This window comes from Bidens hawaiensis, unplaced genomic scaffold (assembly GCF_021521415.1).
Source record: "Bidens hawaiensis isolate Kalapana, Puna unplaced genomic scaffold, B.hawaiensis_p1.1 tig00030780_1, whole genome shotgun sequence".
NCBI classification, from domain to species: Eukaryota; Viridiplantae; Streptophyta; class Magnoliopsida; order Asterales; family Asteraceae; genus Bidens; species Bidens hawaiensis.
In genome coordinates this window covers 199,155-213,951 of record NW_027495144.1, presented here as the reverse complement: position 1 = coordinate 213,951, position 14,797 = coordinate 199,155, and the positions used below count along the sequence as shown (strand labels likewise).

Genomic DNA, 14,797 nt, shown 5'->3' with positions numbered 1-14,797 from the left:
ATAGCAACCAAGTTTCAAAAGTATTCCTATTAGGTCACTTAACTTTAAAAAGTATTTCAATTAAATCACTCAATTTTTATATTTTATTAAATTAAAGGTTTTAGCATATTTTTTTAGCCTTTTACTTTTTTGTTTTACAAAGGAAATCTTTTTATCCTTTTTTTTATGTTGACGTAGTGGCGACGTGATTTTTTTTTATTTTTAAATTTTAATATAATTAATGTTTTTTTAAATTATTTAAATTTAACTACATATATTGCAAATTCCGACTCCCAAATCTTATCCTCTATTTCTTTCTTGACACACAAAAAAATCGGGGAGACTCGATTTGAAGATTTAGGTGCTGTTTGTTTTTGCAGACATAAACTGTCTGTAAGCTGATTTCATCTGTTTTTATGTCTGCAGCTGAAGATGTGGTCTGAAGCTCTATAAGCTGAAAAAATAAGACTGTTTGTTTTTATAAGTTGATACTGTCTGCATAAACTGAAAATATGTAAATTATCAAACTTATCTCACTGGATAGAAGTTATTTAACATTCAAGTTACATAAAATTATAATATTAAAAACAAGTTTAAAAAACACATAACATAAAATAAACTCAAAGCACATTGTTTTGCATTAATTGTTGTGCTATTTGATCTCGAAGTTGACTCATGAATTCACGATCCGCTGCACAAAAACAAATACCATAACAAAAACAAATGGCTTAACAAAAACAAATCAAAGGTGGTTTGGGTCAAATACCATAAACCGACACACTCTTTTTTCTTAAAATGTATTTTCCTAAAGACGAAAGTTTATGGACCAAAATAAAAGAAATCATTTATATATGTTGACTTCTCTGAAAACTACTACCAATCTTGCCATATATCTCTGAAAACTACTACCAATTTCATAAATCTTCAACAACTCTCAAACAAAAACAACCAGACAATCAAACTCTAAAATACACACTTATAGCACATCTGGTACACTAGAATCTATCTACTGATTACAACAATCATAAAGACTAAAACTGGAAAACAAACGGATTCAAGAATCAAAACCCTAAATTAACAGAAGATGAACAAAATTGATGTTTGAGAGAGAAACTGAACGGATTGTATGAATCACGATAAAACTTCTCGACTCTTTCAATTTATATAAGCAGACCAAATCAGCCCAAAACACAACCACCAGAACGAGGTGGTCGAACGGTTTAATGATGAAGCAGCGGGGGGTCGACGGAGGTGGTCGAACGGTAGTTATGGCGGCGGTATGGCGACCGAACCAAGGGAGAGAGCAGGAGGCGGTATGGCGGTGGTTATGGCGACCGGAACCAAGGGAGAGAGGAAGAGAAGGAGTGTACCTGGAGGAGGAGCAGAGGCGGTGGCGATGGCTGCCGGCGAGTGGAGGAGCGACGGAGGCGGTGGCTAGGGTTGGAAGGGCTGGACGACCGGTTGTGGAGGATGAAGACGTTTGAAGCATGTTTCAATAGCTTTTGTTTTAAGAAGTTATAAGCTGTTTGCAGATCTTATTCTTTTAAAAAAACAAACTGTCTTCACAGCTGATTGTCTGCGCGCCTGCAGACATTACTCTCCTGAAGATATTTGAAGCAAAAACAAACATCACCTTAGTGACCCAATTTAGGAAAAAATTGCATGAGTGACTTAATTGGAACACTTTTGAAAGTTTGTTACTATTCAATAAGATATTCCCTTCCAAAAATGTACCCTTCTAACTTATTTTTGACCATGTGTTAAGAAGTCTAGCACGACTTCGACGACGTGCTAGTATAACATGTCGTCGAAGACGTGCTAGACTTTTTAACACATGGTCAAAGATGAGTTTGGTCTTAAAACACATGGTTAACGACGTGTTAGTATCCAAACACATAGTAAAAAACATGTTAGTATTTTCTTTGCTTTTTTAAAAAAAATATTATATTCCTATAACTAATTTCAATTATATATGTCGGTCCCTAGATAAAAATAAGCATGTCTTCGTCGGTATATTCGAAATAATATAAAAATTTATGCATTAAAAGTTATAAAAAACAAATATGCATAAAATTAGTAATAGTAATCTAACATTAAAAAATACAAACAAAAGGGTTAACATGTCTTACACAAGAGTTTTACAAATCAAAAGTCAATAAAATAAATAAAAAGTGTGAATATCTAATTTATTTGCTAGAATCGTCGTACGCAAGAGTTTTACAAATCAAAAATCATCCCAAAACTATTACCTGAACTAATACATATAAATTGTTTTTTTATTTTATTAAACCTAAGGTGTAGCTAATGTCTTGCATCTTTAGTCATCCCATGTAGCTACTTGCGATATACGTAAAAATAGATATATTTTGTCAACAATAATGTTGAGCAAGTAATCACAAGTTTTATATATATATATTTATAATGATAAAAATGACAATTCTTTGCGATAATGTGTATCACATCAACTAGCAAAACATAAAATAAAAGTGTCTTTTCAACACGCCACTATATTCAGACATGTTTGCTCGGACGGCGTATAATCATACTATGAGAATAAGGATGAGATGTCAACCAACTATAAAAATTGTAAACACATAGTCATGTAACATTTAGCAACTAATCGAGCAATATCACAATATGCAAATAGTGGAATTGTGTTTCAGTATATACTTGTATAGTAAATAAATAATAAAGTTGTGTACGCATAAAGTCCCAAAATGTAAAATAGAAAAAAGGGAGTGCGATTACTCACCTTGATTAGTGAATGAAAAGATCGGGTCTTTGGTTAAGCTTGGTTGAGTTCTAATGAGTAATCCTTAATCCAAGTCATTAAGGCTTTTTTAGAATATGCTGGATAAATAAAAGTCAAAGAAACATATATGTATTAAAATAACACAACTAGGAGTTGAAAAAGAAACAAGAAAAACGAAATTAATTTTGGATATATTTCTATCACCGATTGCATAAATATTTAAAAATATTAATAATTTCTCAAAAATTATAAACATCTCCAGTCAACTAAATTAATATGTAACGAACAACTTTGCTTTATAACGGTTGCCCAGATTCGGACCTAAGAAAAGCTAAAATAGTCGATCTTCACAGAGGGTACAAATCTGCACACTAATTTTAAAATTATGACTGTGAAGTCATACGAAATAATAGAAATACAAATAAATAGTTGTTAGAACAGTAACTCAATAAAGTTAATTATGGCTTTGACCTTGCATTTTTCCAGTTTGTTATGACCAATTTATTGCTCAACCTTTGTCAAACAATTCTACTGTCAAATCCGGAACATTGCGAACAACAATATTGTTGATGCTTTGAAATGGATTTTGATAAAGAAAATTATGAACCACTTTTGGTATGATAAGTATAATATGTTTGGTCGTGCATCATCAAAATCCTTATGGTTCTTGAATCAAAATAAATTAAACAAAACAAAAACTTCAAGAACGTAAGAACTAGTTAAGGTGGGACAATTAAAGATCATCTTGCAACTTTATGTTCTTTGTCTCCACCACCCAACACTAGATAGGATCATAGACATGATTATTTGATGGTTTTAAAACCATTATAAAAAAAAGAAAAATAAGAGGAAATGAAGAACAAACACATTAAACATGACTAAGGCCAAAGAAAATATGAAGAATATAAATTAGAAACTTACTTGGAGGAATTTTTAGGGAGAGAAGAAGGGATAAATGAGCAAAGAAAAAAGATGAAAATTGAGGGTATTTATAGTTGTGATTAGAATAGGATTAAGTAGATAAGTCTTGAAGAGAGAGTTGTGTTTGAAATATGATAGAAAGATGCTTTTCTTTTAATAAGAGATATCAAATAAAATAATTAGGATAAAAATTAATTTAAGATGACTATAATTATTTATGTTACATGTTAAAATATTAATCTAGACATACCCGCTTCAACGTGTCAAATTAACGATTACACATGTAAACATGAAATGAACATAGATTCGAGTATTTGCACATATGAAAATAATATTAATAACTTGAAAGTAATTATTTATGATTCAATAATAATAATAATAATAATGTAACAACTCGGGTTTTTCAACTAACAAACTTATATCCATAACCCGACCCGTTTTACGTTCGGGAAAAAAATTTAACAACAAAAAATAAACACGTTTATCGAGACATTTTATAAAATTATAATTTTATATATTTATATATAACTTTAGAAAACGAACGTTTTTAACCCGAATATAAACTTTAGCCCACTATTGTTTCCATCTCAAATCCTCAAGGACTAAGAATGCAATTTCTATATAATTTTTATGATCCATTTACCAAACCCATACCCATGACCCGTTAACCCAAATCCACGACCCGTTTAGGGTTACTTGAGCCTTAATCTTCGTTCTAAACGCGGGATTAAATCATGTTCGTGATTTCTCCCATTGAAGTCGGCCTAAACAAGTCATTCAATTAAGAAACAAGATCTTGTACTTTGCATATTGAGATATCAATAAACCGTCTTAAACTAACAAACGATTATAAGCCCTAGAACTCACCATAAATCAATTGCTCTCGTCTGCACCTTCTATATAACTTGGCGATCAAAAGCCCTAACCCTAATTATATTGATATCATTCATAATCGTCTGTCTGGATCTGCTCGTGCTGCCGGCGACGGGATCGCCGTTTCCCCTGAATCCTTCATCAACCAAGGTAATTAATACCTGCAATAAGCTCGTATAACAACAATAAACGATAACCCTAGTGTTAATTAAACGAACGTTGAACTGATTGATCAATTGAAGAATTAGGGTTTTTGTGATTGGTTTTTATGTGCTTTTGTATATATAAACGTGTTTACAAACCTTCAACAACTGACACACCAGCTCAGACGGCTTGTGTGTGTGTGTGTTAATGTTCTTGAAGGGCCACTGGCGCGGGTTCGAGTCCCAGCCAGCCTAGTTTTTGGTATTTTTTTTGTTTTAGTTTATTTTAATTGTTTATTATATATTATAGCAAATATTTAATATTCAATAAACAATATTTTATTAAAACCGACGTCATGAGTTAATGTTTCGTGTCAATTGGTCTCGTGAAGAGTTTTCGTGTGTCTATGTATATATGTGTGTATATATATATATATTATTAATAATAAATCATCATTATTTTATTTAAAACCCGACACTAATATTGAGGATTTTTGTTGTTAAGTTGTTTTTATAAAGTTACTCATATTTATATATATATATATAAATATATATATATATATACATATTATTATTATTCGTTTTAAACAAACCATAATGAACGTATTAAACATATTAAAGGTATAAATTATATTTTTACCATCGATTTTCGTTAAGGATTCTAAGATATAAATGTTATGATAATATTATATTTAAACGTTTATAGTAGATCTCATATCATATTTATTTAAACTACTTGTACGTAAACTCGATTTTATAAAAAACAATGATTTTTATAATTAAATATAATAACAATAATTAGTAGAGATCAATCGTTCAATCCATAAAGTACCCGACCATAAATATAACTCCAATCATATCGCAATCCTAAATTCATCATACGTATTACATCCTTTATAATTCATTCATAATTTTATTTAATTCGGATTCTTGTCGGTAATTCTCGAAGAGCGTGATTTCCGCTTTCTTGTCGTATACATTCCTGTTTGGCTTACTCGATCAAGTGAGTTTATCATTCCCCTATTTTACTCGATTTTCATAAACGTTTTGGGGACATATGCGTACGTATTCATACTTTCATACTATATATATATTCAAACAAATGCATACGTGTTATTGTGAAGTGATTTAATCAAACATACGTGCTACTTGCTTACTTGTGTTACCATTCAATCAATCATATATTGGGAATTACTATTCAATCAATCATATAGCGGGTGTTCCTGTTGGTGACCAATGCCCGATTCGCTTGGCAACGGTCCACATACTTGTTTACGGTTTGATTTCATTATTCGTACTTATCACGTTATGCTTATTTTATTGTTGTGTCAAATTGGTGATATTCTCACTCAACTTTATGTTGACAAAACTCCATTTTATACGCATATGCAGGTTACTTGTATGGAAGATTGAAGCTTGGACACGTAGACAAGATTTTAGGATATAAATAAGTTAAACTTTATTTGAACTCATATTTGTTTATTTGAATTGTTTTGTATATTTGGAAATGTGTTTGTACGTTGAAGTTAAAATAATTAATTAGATATCCTCACTTTTATACTAAGATAGTGTCTTCGAGCTGTGAGCAATCGGATCACGCACCGGTATTTCCGCCTTAGGTTGGGGTGTGACAAACAACAACAACAACAACAATAATAATAATAATAATAATAATAATAATAATATAGTGTTAAAGTCGAGGTTGTAACTTAACAAATAAAAATAAATAATAATAATATAATAAATAAATGAATAAATAATCTTTCATGAAAATAAAAGATTTAAAACGGTTCGAGTTTTCGGGTTTGAAAATTAGCAAATGTTGCAAACCCGACATAGCCATTGAGAGCGGTGGAAACCCTCATTTTGGAAGGTAGGAGGAGTAGAGACAATCTTAAATTGAATTGGTGCAGGCGAATTAGACATGATCTACTAGGGTTGTACATCTTTGAGGATATGGTTCATAATAGGAGTTTATAAAAACATATAATTAAGGTTAAAAACTTTTAGAAAAATATGCAAATGTTGTCTAGGTGGTTCATAAAGACTCAGTTTTTGCCTACATGTTATTTGGAATTTGCATGTTATTTATCTTCTTGTATCTATGTTGCATGTTGTTTCTAATGTTATATCCATTTATTTCACCATGTAGCCTTTCACAGCATATCTTATTAGTAGCTGTTTATATACACACATACAAACATACGCCTCATGCTCTGTATATGTATTCGTTGTTTGATTTTAAACCGATAGTCTCTTTGAAAGCAATCTCTCTATCTTTATGTGGGTCCCATCAAATTATTTGTTTTAACTTATTTATTTTAAATTTAAAGGTATTTTAGTTTATAGTGGTGAAAATTATCTATTTGCTCATCACATGCCTCACACATGTTTCCAATCAACAAAAAGAAAACGCATAAATTACGCAAAAGGACTAAAAGGAATAAATTTTCCAATATAAAATACAAAGAGTGAAAATAAATTTTTTAAAAGACTCAAGTCCGTAATTTACAAATCTTCAAAAAGTAGCCTCAAGGATATAGCTTGTGAGGTTTAGCAAAATTTAACATAATGACAGGATCACTAGGGGTGTACACGAGCCGAGTTAAGTCTGAGCTTGACTAGGCTCGTTTAGATATACAAAAACTCAAGTTAGAGCTTAGCTTGTGAGTTATTTTTTTAAGCTTGGGCTTTGCTCGTTTTGTTATTTATTAATTAACTTATATGGATTTATAGTTATTTTTATATATTTCGAGAAAAACTTTATATGAGCCTACGCTTAGCTCGCGCTCAGCTATGCAGTGTGAAATCAATACATAAAAGTAGAAAAGAGGTAAGAATTAAAAATGTACAAGGCTCGTTAAGGCTCGACAAGCTTAACGAGCTTCCCATGCAAAGCTTGAGCTCGGACTCGATAACTAAATGAGCTCTATTTGAGGCTTGAGCTTGGCTCGAGCTCGAGCTCGAAAAAGCTCGACTTATTTCGAGCTGTTTAACTATCAGAGCTCGAATAGCTCGCCAACGGCTCGATTCGTTCGCACCCCTAAGGATCCATCAACCAAAACCAGATAGATCTTATGTGTGCCTTTGTGGATTTGGGGTGGCCGGTGGAAAAACAAAAAAATATTGATTATATTCTGCAAACATTATATTTATAAAGATAATCTGCTACCACATCATAGCCAAACTGATTTCTCAACATGCAACACAATTTACATATATATGATAGGTACATTTTCATGTAATTCACTTTTTATTACACAGTTTTATCTATTTTTTGAAAGATCAATAGTTGGCCTTATGTTTATTTAGGATTTTCAGTAAAAAAGGTTAAAAACTGTAAGGCCCCAAACCAGTAGCCCTACTTTAGCGTCAGATTTACTCATAAACACAGTTCTTGCAATCAGAGTTAATTAAAACTTTCGCGGAAACGTTTACTTGAAGCATTCGTTACAAAACATTCAATCTCTTCTCTGATACTATAAAACAAATCATTATATTTAAAACATCTTTTCTTCCATCTTAAGATGCCAGCCGTTCAATCCATGCCATGTGCCATCCTCATGCTAGTTCTTTGGTCTGATCACCTGCGTGCATACTAAAAGTCAGCTACGCTGAGTGAGTTCTAGTTAATCAAGCAACTTATCATACAACCACTACATGCATCATATACGTATCCGCAGACACGTAGTCCACTATCTAACCTGCTTACCTTACCACTTAGCCTCTTATTTACACCTACCACCTTGCCACTTTGCCACTTTAATAACGTATAACGTTATGCCGCTTTGCCACTTTAATAACGTATAACGTTATGCCGCTTTGCCACTTTAATAACGTATAACGTTATGCCACTTTGCCGCTTTAATAACGTAGTCACGTATAGGCTTACCCTACCACGTACTATCGTCGTGCCACTAACACTCTTACTACACTCTTGCCACTTCTAACACGCTCTACCTCTACTTGTCTACAACATGCTTCATATCATTTACATAATAAGCAAGTCACATCATAGCATTCATACACACTAATAACCACTTGGCAATCACTATCCTTGGCGATGCGTGCAATATCCGAAGATCGTTCACGCACCAACAAGTATTATATAATAGCTACCTCGTATAACATCTATAGCATACACTTACCACTTAAGGTAAGTGTATTCACACTTCACATCGAGTATGCACACAACCCCGAAAACATAACAAGGAAATGGGGCTAGAAACTCACCTGAACACGGTTACGTTCACCGTTAATCGTAATCCCTTTCTTCAGTTGTGCACGGCTGACTGTATAACAAGTATACGTATCAATTAACTATCACTACTCATATTGTATTTCTATCTTTATATGACACACAACGAACGGGGGTCCGGGGGCAGCGCCCCTGGCAGCGGGGTCTAGGGGCGGCAGCCCCTAGCAGGGTCCAAAGGGCAGAGCCCCTGGCTGGGGACGAGCTGCCAGGTCAGCTTGGAAAAATTTTATTTACATTAACTGTCTTAACACATTTTCCATTAGGTTTTTAATTTATTTTCTAAGCGAACTTAACTTTAGGCGAAGTTAAACCTTAACCGAACTTAGCTTTAGGCTAAGTTAAACCTTAGGCGAACTTAGCTTTAAGCGAAGTTAAACCTTAGGCGAACTTAGCTTTAGGCGAAGTAAAACCTTAGGCGAACCTAGCTTTAGGCGAAGTTGTCATCAGGCGAACTTAGCTTGCAGGCGAAGTTGTCGGCTGCAGCTACTGTTCGTCCTTAATCGTCTTCGTTTCTTAACCAAATAACTCGATTTAGGTATCTACGGAATCGTCTGACCAGCGCCTACAAACCCCAACCATCAAATCGACCTAACATCGATGTTTAAAGGGTGCGATTTAGGCATATAGGTTACGGGTTCTTTTATCAATCGATTAACCCATCAAATCGTAACCATTTTCAGTAAGTTTAGCTTTGTTGGATTCGTTTTTACCATACAAACACAGATCTATCATTTCTATACTAATCCAAACCTAAATGAACAAGTTCTCGATATAAACGTACCGTAAATGAGTCGAACTACGAACACGAGCTGGTCTTGTTGCTTTGGTTCGTCACGACGATCTAGCACCAATGAGCTCGGGTCCTCGCCTTTGGATCTTGGTTCGGGTTGTGTGTTTTGGGGTGTGTAGAGATTAGGATGGATAAATGGATGGAATGGAAATGATTGGGGTTTAAGGGGGTATTTATACTCCCTTAAGCCCATGGACTGAAAGCCCATATTTCCTTTTGGTCCCTATCTAATCCCATCTAACTATCCTACTAAGTCTTCATATTTTGCTATTATATTATCGTTCCACTAACTCGTTTATTTCACCCGACAAAATAATATATTAAATATTACTTTAGAAATTTCGAGATGTTACAAAAACACCACTTTTGTAAGCTTAAATCTCGGGAGAACACTCTCTCTCTCTCATCATGTAAGCCAAACCTCAACTCTCTCTCTAGAATATACATACATATACACGTACCTCCCCATACTTGTGATACATATCTTTACAAACAGTAAGTTTAGTCCCAAAAAAAACAAAAGGTTCAGAGAGAGATGGAGGTGGTACTTCATCATGTTTGATGAGTTTTGGAGACACCAGCAACATAAATAGCAGCAGTAATAGTAATAATAATAATAACAACAATAATAACAACATTGGATCACTGTGTCTTCCAGCTCCAACTCAACCTGGTCCATATAACACCACCACCAACAATAACCTAATTTTCTCTTCTGCTATGATGCTTCAAGACAACAACATTAATATCAATGATGGAGTAGGGTTAGGTTTCATGAACCACCCCTCTTCTTCTGTTAAAGCTAAGATCATGTCTCATCCTCATTACCCTCGTCTTTTATCAGCTTATCTCAACTGCCAAAAGGTCTCTCTCTCTCTCTCTCTCTCTCTCTCTCTAGATCTATATTTCACAAATTTTACAAGAAATGAAAGTGGGTATCTTTTGATTTCTGCAAATGGTGCAATCTAAGAGCCCAGTCAATCAAGATTTTGAATCTTGTGACAAGTGAAGTGACTATGTTTCCAGGGGGTTTGTGTGTTTCATTGCTACTGCTTCATTTAGTAGTGTAGTAGAAGAAACCCAGAGGTGGGATTTCTTGATTTGTGTGTTTCTATATGTGACATCATTTATTTGTCATTTCTTCATTTGGCACCTAAATATAATCTCTTGAACAAGAGAATAAATTTGCAGGAAACCACATAATGCAAAATATATATATATATATATATATATATATATATATATATATATATATATATATATGATAAAATCATTCTATAACCTATATTTCATCTTAAAAATCATGTATTTTCGTGTTATTATTGAAAAAAAAAATGAAAGAATTATGATTTAACCAGTACTAAATATAGACATAGGAGCTAATGAAGTTTAAAAAAAAACAGAGACGATTATTCATTATACTTATCTTCGGATTCGTAATAGGGATAGTAAGGTTAATATTGGCGGGATCGAGTGGATGAAAAATCCACTTCTATATATATGTAACTCCCTTTTGATTTTGGTTAGGTCTTTTCTAATCAATTTTCAGTTGTTTATAAATAAAAATACAGATAGGAGCACCACCTGAAGTTGTGGAGAGACTAGAGGAAGCGTGTAGGGCGTCGGTGGTGGCCGCGATGTCCGGTCGGTCCGTATGTGCTGGTACTAGTGATGGTGGAATGAATAATATGACCATTATTGGGCAAGATCCAGCTCTTGATCAATTCATGGAAGCGTACTGTGAGATGCTCATTAAATATGAACAAGAACTCTCTAAACCCTTTAAAGAAGCCATGGTTTTTCTCTCAAGAATTGAATCCCAGTTCAGAGCCATCTCAATCTCTACTTCAGACTCTGGTGCATCATCTCTCTCTTTCTCTCTCTTCTTTGTTCTAATAAACAAGATTAAACTTTGATTTCTTGTAAAAGTAGTTAAATAAAATATTATTATCTTAACTTTATTTTTTTTTTCTAATACCAATCATCAAGAATTTTTTACCAAACTAGTGTGGTGGAAAAAGTATTTACCATTTTGGTGTTCTATGAAAACTATTTATCAAACTAGTGTTTTTTTTTATTTTCTATTCACCTTTTATTATTAAATCATCATATTAGAGTTTCTTTTTTATCATTTTTATATTAGTTAACCTTTTTTTATATATTATCAACAAAACTTTTCTTATCTTTTTTTTATCTCATTGCTATTCTTTTTATTTTTTTTTAATTTTTTTCAAATGTATTTATTTTTTGCTTTTATTTAAATATATTCATTTTATGAATTTTATTTTTTAGGTTTAGTTTCGAGACTTTGACGAACCTAACCGATACCGATCAAATCCACGTCGAATAATCACTGCAATGTCTGGGTTTTACCAAATTATGTTATTTTTTTGTTTTAAATATGTTCATTTACGAATTTATTTTTGGGTTAAGTTAAAGTACGGTAACGAACCTAACTGGTACTAATGTTCTGGATTCTTTTCGTTTTAAATATGTTCAGTGTAGCATATTCATTTTATTTTACACATTTTTTTTAAATTTGTTTATAATTGTAGAGATCGGTAGCGACTCAACTTCATTTGGCATTTTTGCCTTTTTGTTTGTGTTCTTTGAATTTCATATTTTTGTTTATATTTGATATTAAGACTCGTGGCTCGTAGCAGGTTAAGTTTTAATATTTGGTTATCTTTTTATGTTTCTTATTTCATTTTGAATTTATTTAGATGATTTATTTGTTTTTATATTTGACAATAGTAGATAAAAAATAAATAAAAGAAGAAAAGAATTATAACAATTAGTGAAAAATACTAAAAAAAAGAAAGAAAGAAAAGAAAAGAAAAGCTGACCGATAAGAAAATATATATAAAAAAAAAGATACTGGATTGATGGATAAAAACATACATAAGCATTATGCTATAAAAAATAAATAATCGATTAACTAAATAAAAAAAATTAAAAGACTCTAATAAAAGAATTTAAAATTAAAGATGAATAGAAAATAAAGGAAAACACTAGTTTGGTAAATAGTTTTCATAGAACATCAAAATAGTAAATACTTTTTCCACAAACACTGGATTGTTAAAAAATTCTAAAAAGAATAATATTTATATTATTTATATCATTGATAATAAGTGTTTTTATCAAATCTTGTGTAAACACATTTTCCAAGAATTGACAAATAGTTCACCTACAGTTCTATGTCATAATTCTTGTGAAAGTTTCTTTAATTTCTTCTATTGTTCAACATTTTCCTATGTATGAGTTACATGAAACATCTTTGGACATATGAAGGCTCATCAATGATCTATCTTATGACCCTATGGTGCTATGTTTGATCCACATGCATGTGTAATGTAAACATTTGTAGGGGGAGGACCCTAAGTATCTATGTGTATGGACTATTATGATGAATTGTTCACTCCACCTTGGAAGCTTTGCACTGTTTTACTAGTGAAATAGACTGTACTAATTTTCAGTTTTTCACCCCTGAAATGTTGATATACTCAAGTACATTTATCTCTTTTCTTGGCAAAATCAGGTTAAATTACATTCTTTTTTTCACCCTGTTAAGTTTTCTTTTTGTCTGTTTTAATTAACATTAGGTTATATTTTTGCATTTCTATCCCCAAAAGGGCAAAATCTGTATTTGTTTTTGGTTCTGAGTCATCTGATTCAACTATTTTCATCACAGAATGGGTAGAAAGTAAGGGGTCTGGTGATGAGCCAACACAACTCAATCTCATATCTGATACAGTATGTCTAAGCAAACATTTTTTTAAGGTTCATTGTCATTTTCATTAAAAGGCCCCCCATACAGAATAAAATTGTATATATCCTATGAATGTAATATCTTAAAGAAACTAATTCCTTATGCATCAAAATAACCGTATTATAGCATTTACGAGGACTAATTTTGTGCCTAAAAGCACTTTCATGGTTGCATATTGTTTGCTCATTTCTGTAATAATTTGATGTAAAAATCAGCTGGTGGTGAAGGAGGTATGGACAAAAATGGATCATCTGATGAAGAGGTAGATGTGAATAACAATCTGGTAGATCCTCAAGCTGAAGATCGAGAATTGAAGGGTCAGCTGTTGCGCAAATATAGCGGTTATTTAGGTAGTCTCAAGCAAGAGTTCATGAAGAAGCGAAAGAAAGGGAAGCTACCGAAAGAGGCTCGCCAGCAATTGCTTGACTGGTGGACTAGGCATTACAAGTGGCCATATCCTTCGGTAATTAAATTTTACCAATACTTTAATTATCTGTACCATAATTATGAGAAATTATTTTATTAGGTTTCCTTGGTAATAATTCTCATTGTCTCCGTATATATACTTGATTAAATATATATAGTACTTACGAGGCTTTCATTATTTGTATTAGGAGGCTCAAAAGCTGGCACTTGCTGAATCCACGGGACTAGACCAGAAACAGATAAATAACTGGTTCATAAACCAAAGGAAACGACACTGGAAGCCGTCTGAAGACATGCAGTTTGTGGTAATGGATGCTGCTCATCCTCACTATTTCATGGAGAACATGAACATCCTTGGGAACCCTTATCCCATGGAGGTTTCACTTCTCTAGGGCTATAAGAAATAAATGCAATCAAGGTGTGTGGGCAAAATGATCGGTCTGCATATGAACACGATTGAATGGATAAGGGTTTTACAAGTTTGCCAACTGTTGGATGTTGTGCCTCTTGGTTCTAATGTTTCTGCTTTGTCCTTAGAACTTGATTTATTCTAGACTTCGTTATGCAACTTATGTGCTTACTGCCAGTAGTAATGTATTTCGTGTTTAGCTTGCCTATTTTGACATTGAATGTCGAATAACTAAATTAATACAGGTATGGGTTCTTCAAGAGAAATAGTTGTGTATCAAACATTACATATGAACATTGAGTGAACCGTTCATTAACTATTCAACAGGTTGCTAATAACAAATTAACAAACATGAACAAATATTTTTTTTTCACCGTGAACGAATATGAATATATGTCTCGTCCGTAAATGTTAATTTACGTTTATCCGTTTACGTATATTCAATTGTGTTCGTTCAGCCGTTGTATTTGTTTACAT

General features: G+C 32.6%; 1 protein-coding gene across 1 annotated transcript; it reads left to right on the top strand.

Annotated features, from left to right (window-relative positions):
- Window positions 1-1,258: 1,258 nt before the first annotated feature.
- Window positions 1,259-14,521, top strand: LOC143580991 (homeobox protein knotted-1-like LET6). Its single transcript, XM_077063882.1, has 5 exons — window positions 1,259-1,409; window positions 10,240-10,580; window positions 11,288-11,573; window positions 13,701-13,948; window positions 14,100-14,521. Exons 1-5 carry the CDS (start codon window positions 1,259-1,261, stop codon window positions 14,301-14,303), a joined length of 1,230 nt encoding a protein of 409 aa, XP_076919997.1. The 3' UTR covers window positions 14,304-14,521.
- The last annotated feature ends 276 nt before the right edge of the window (window positions 14,522-14,797 follow it).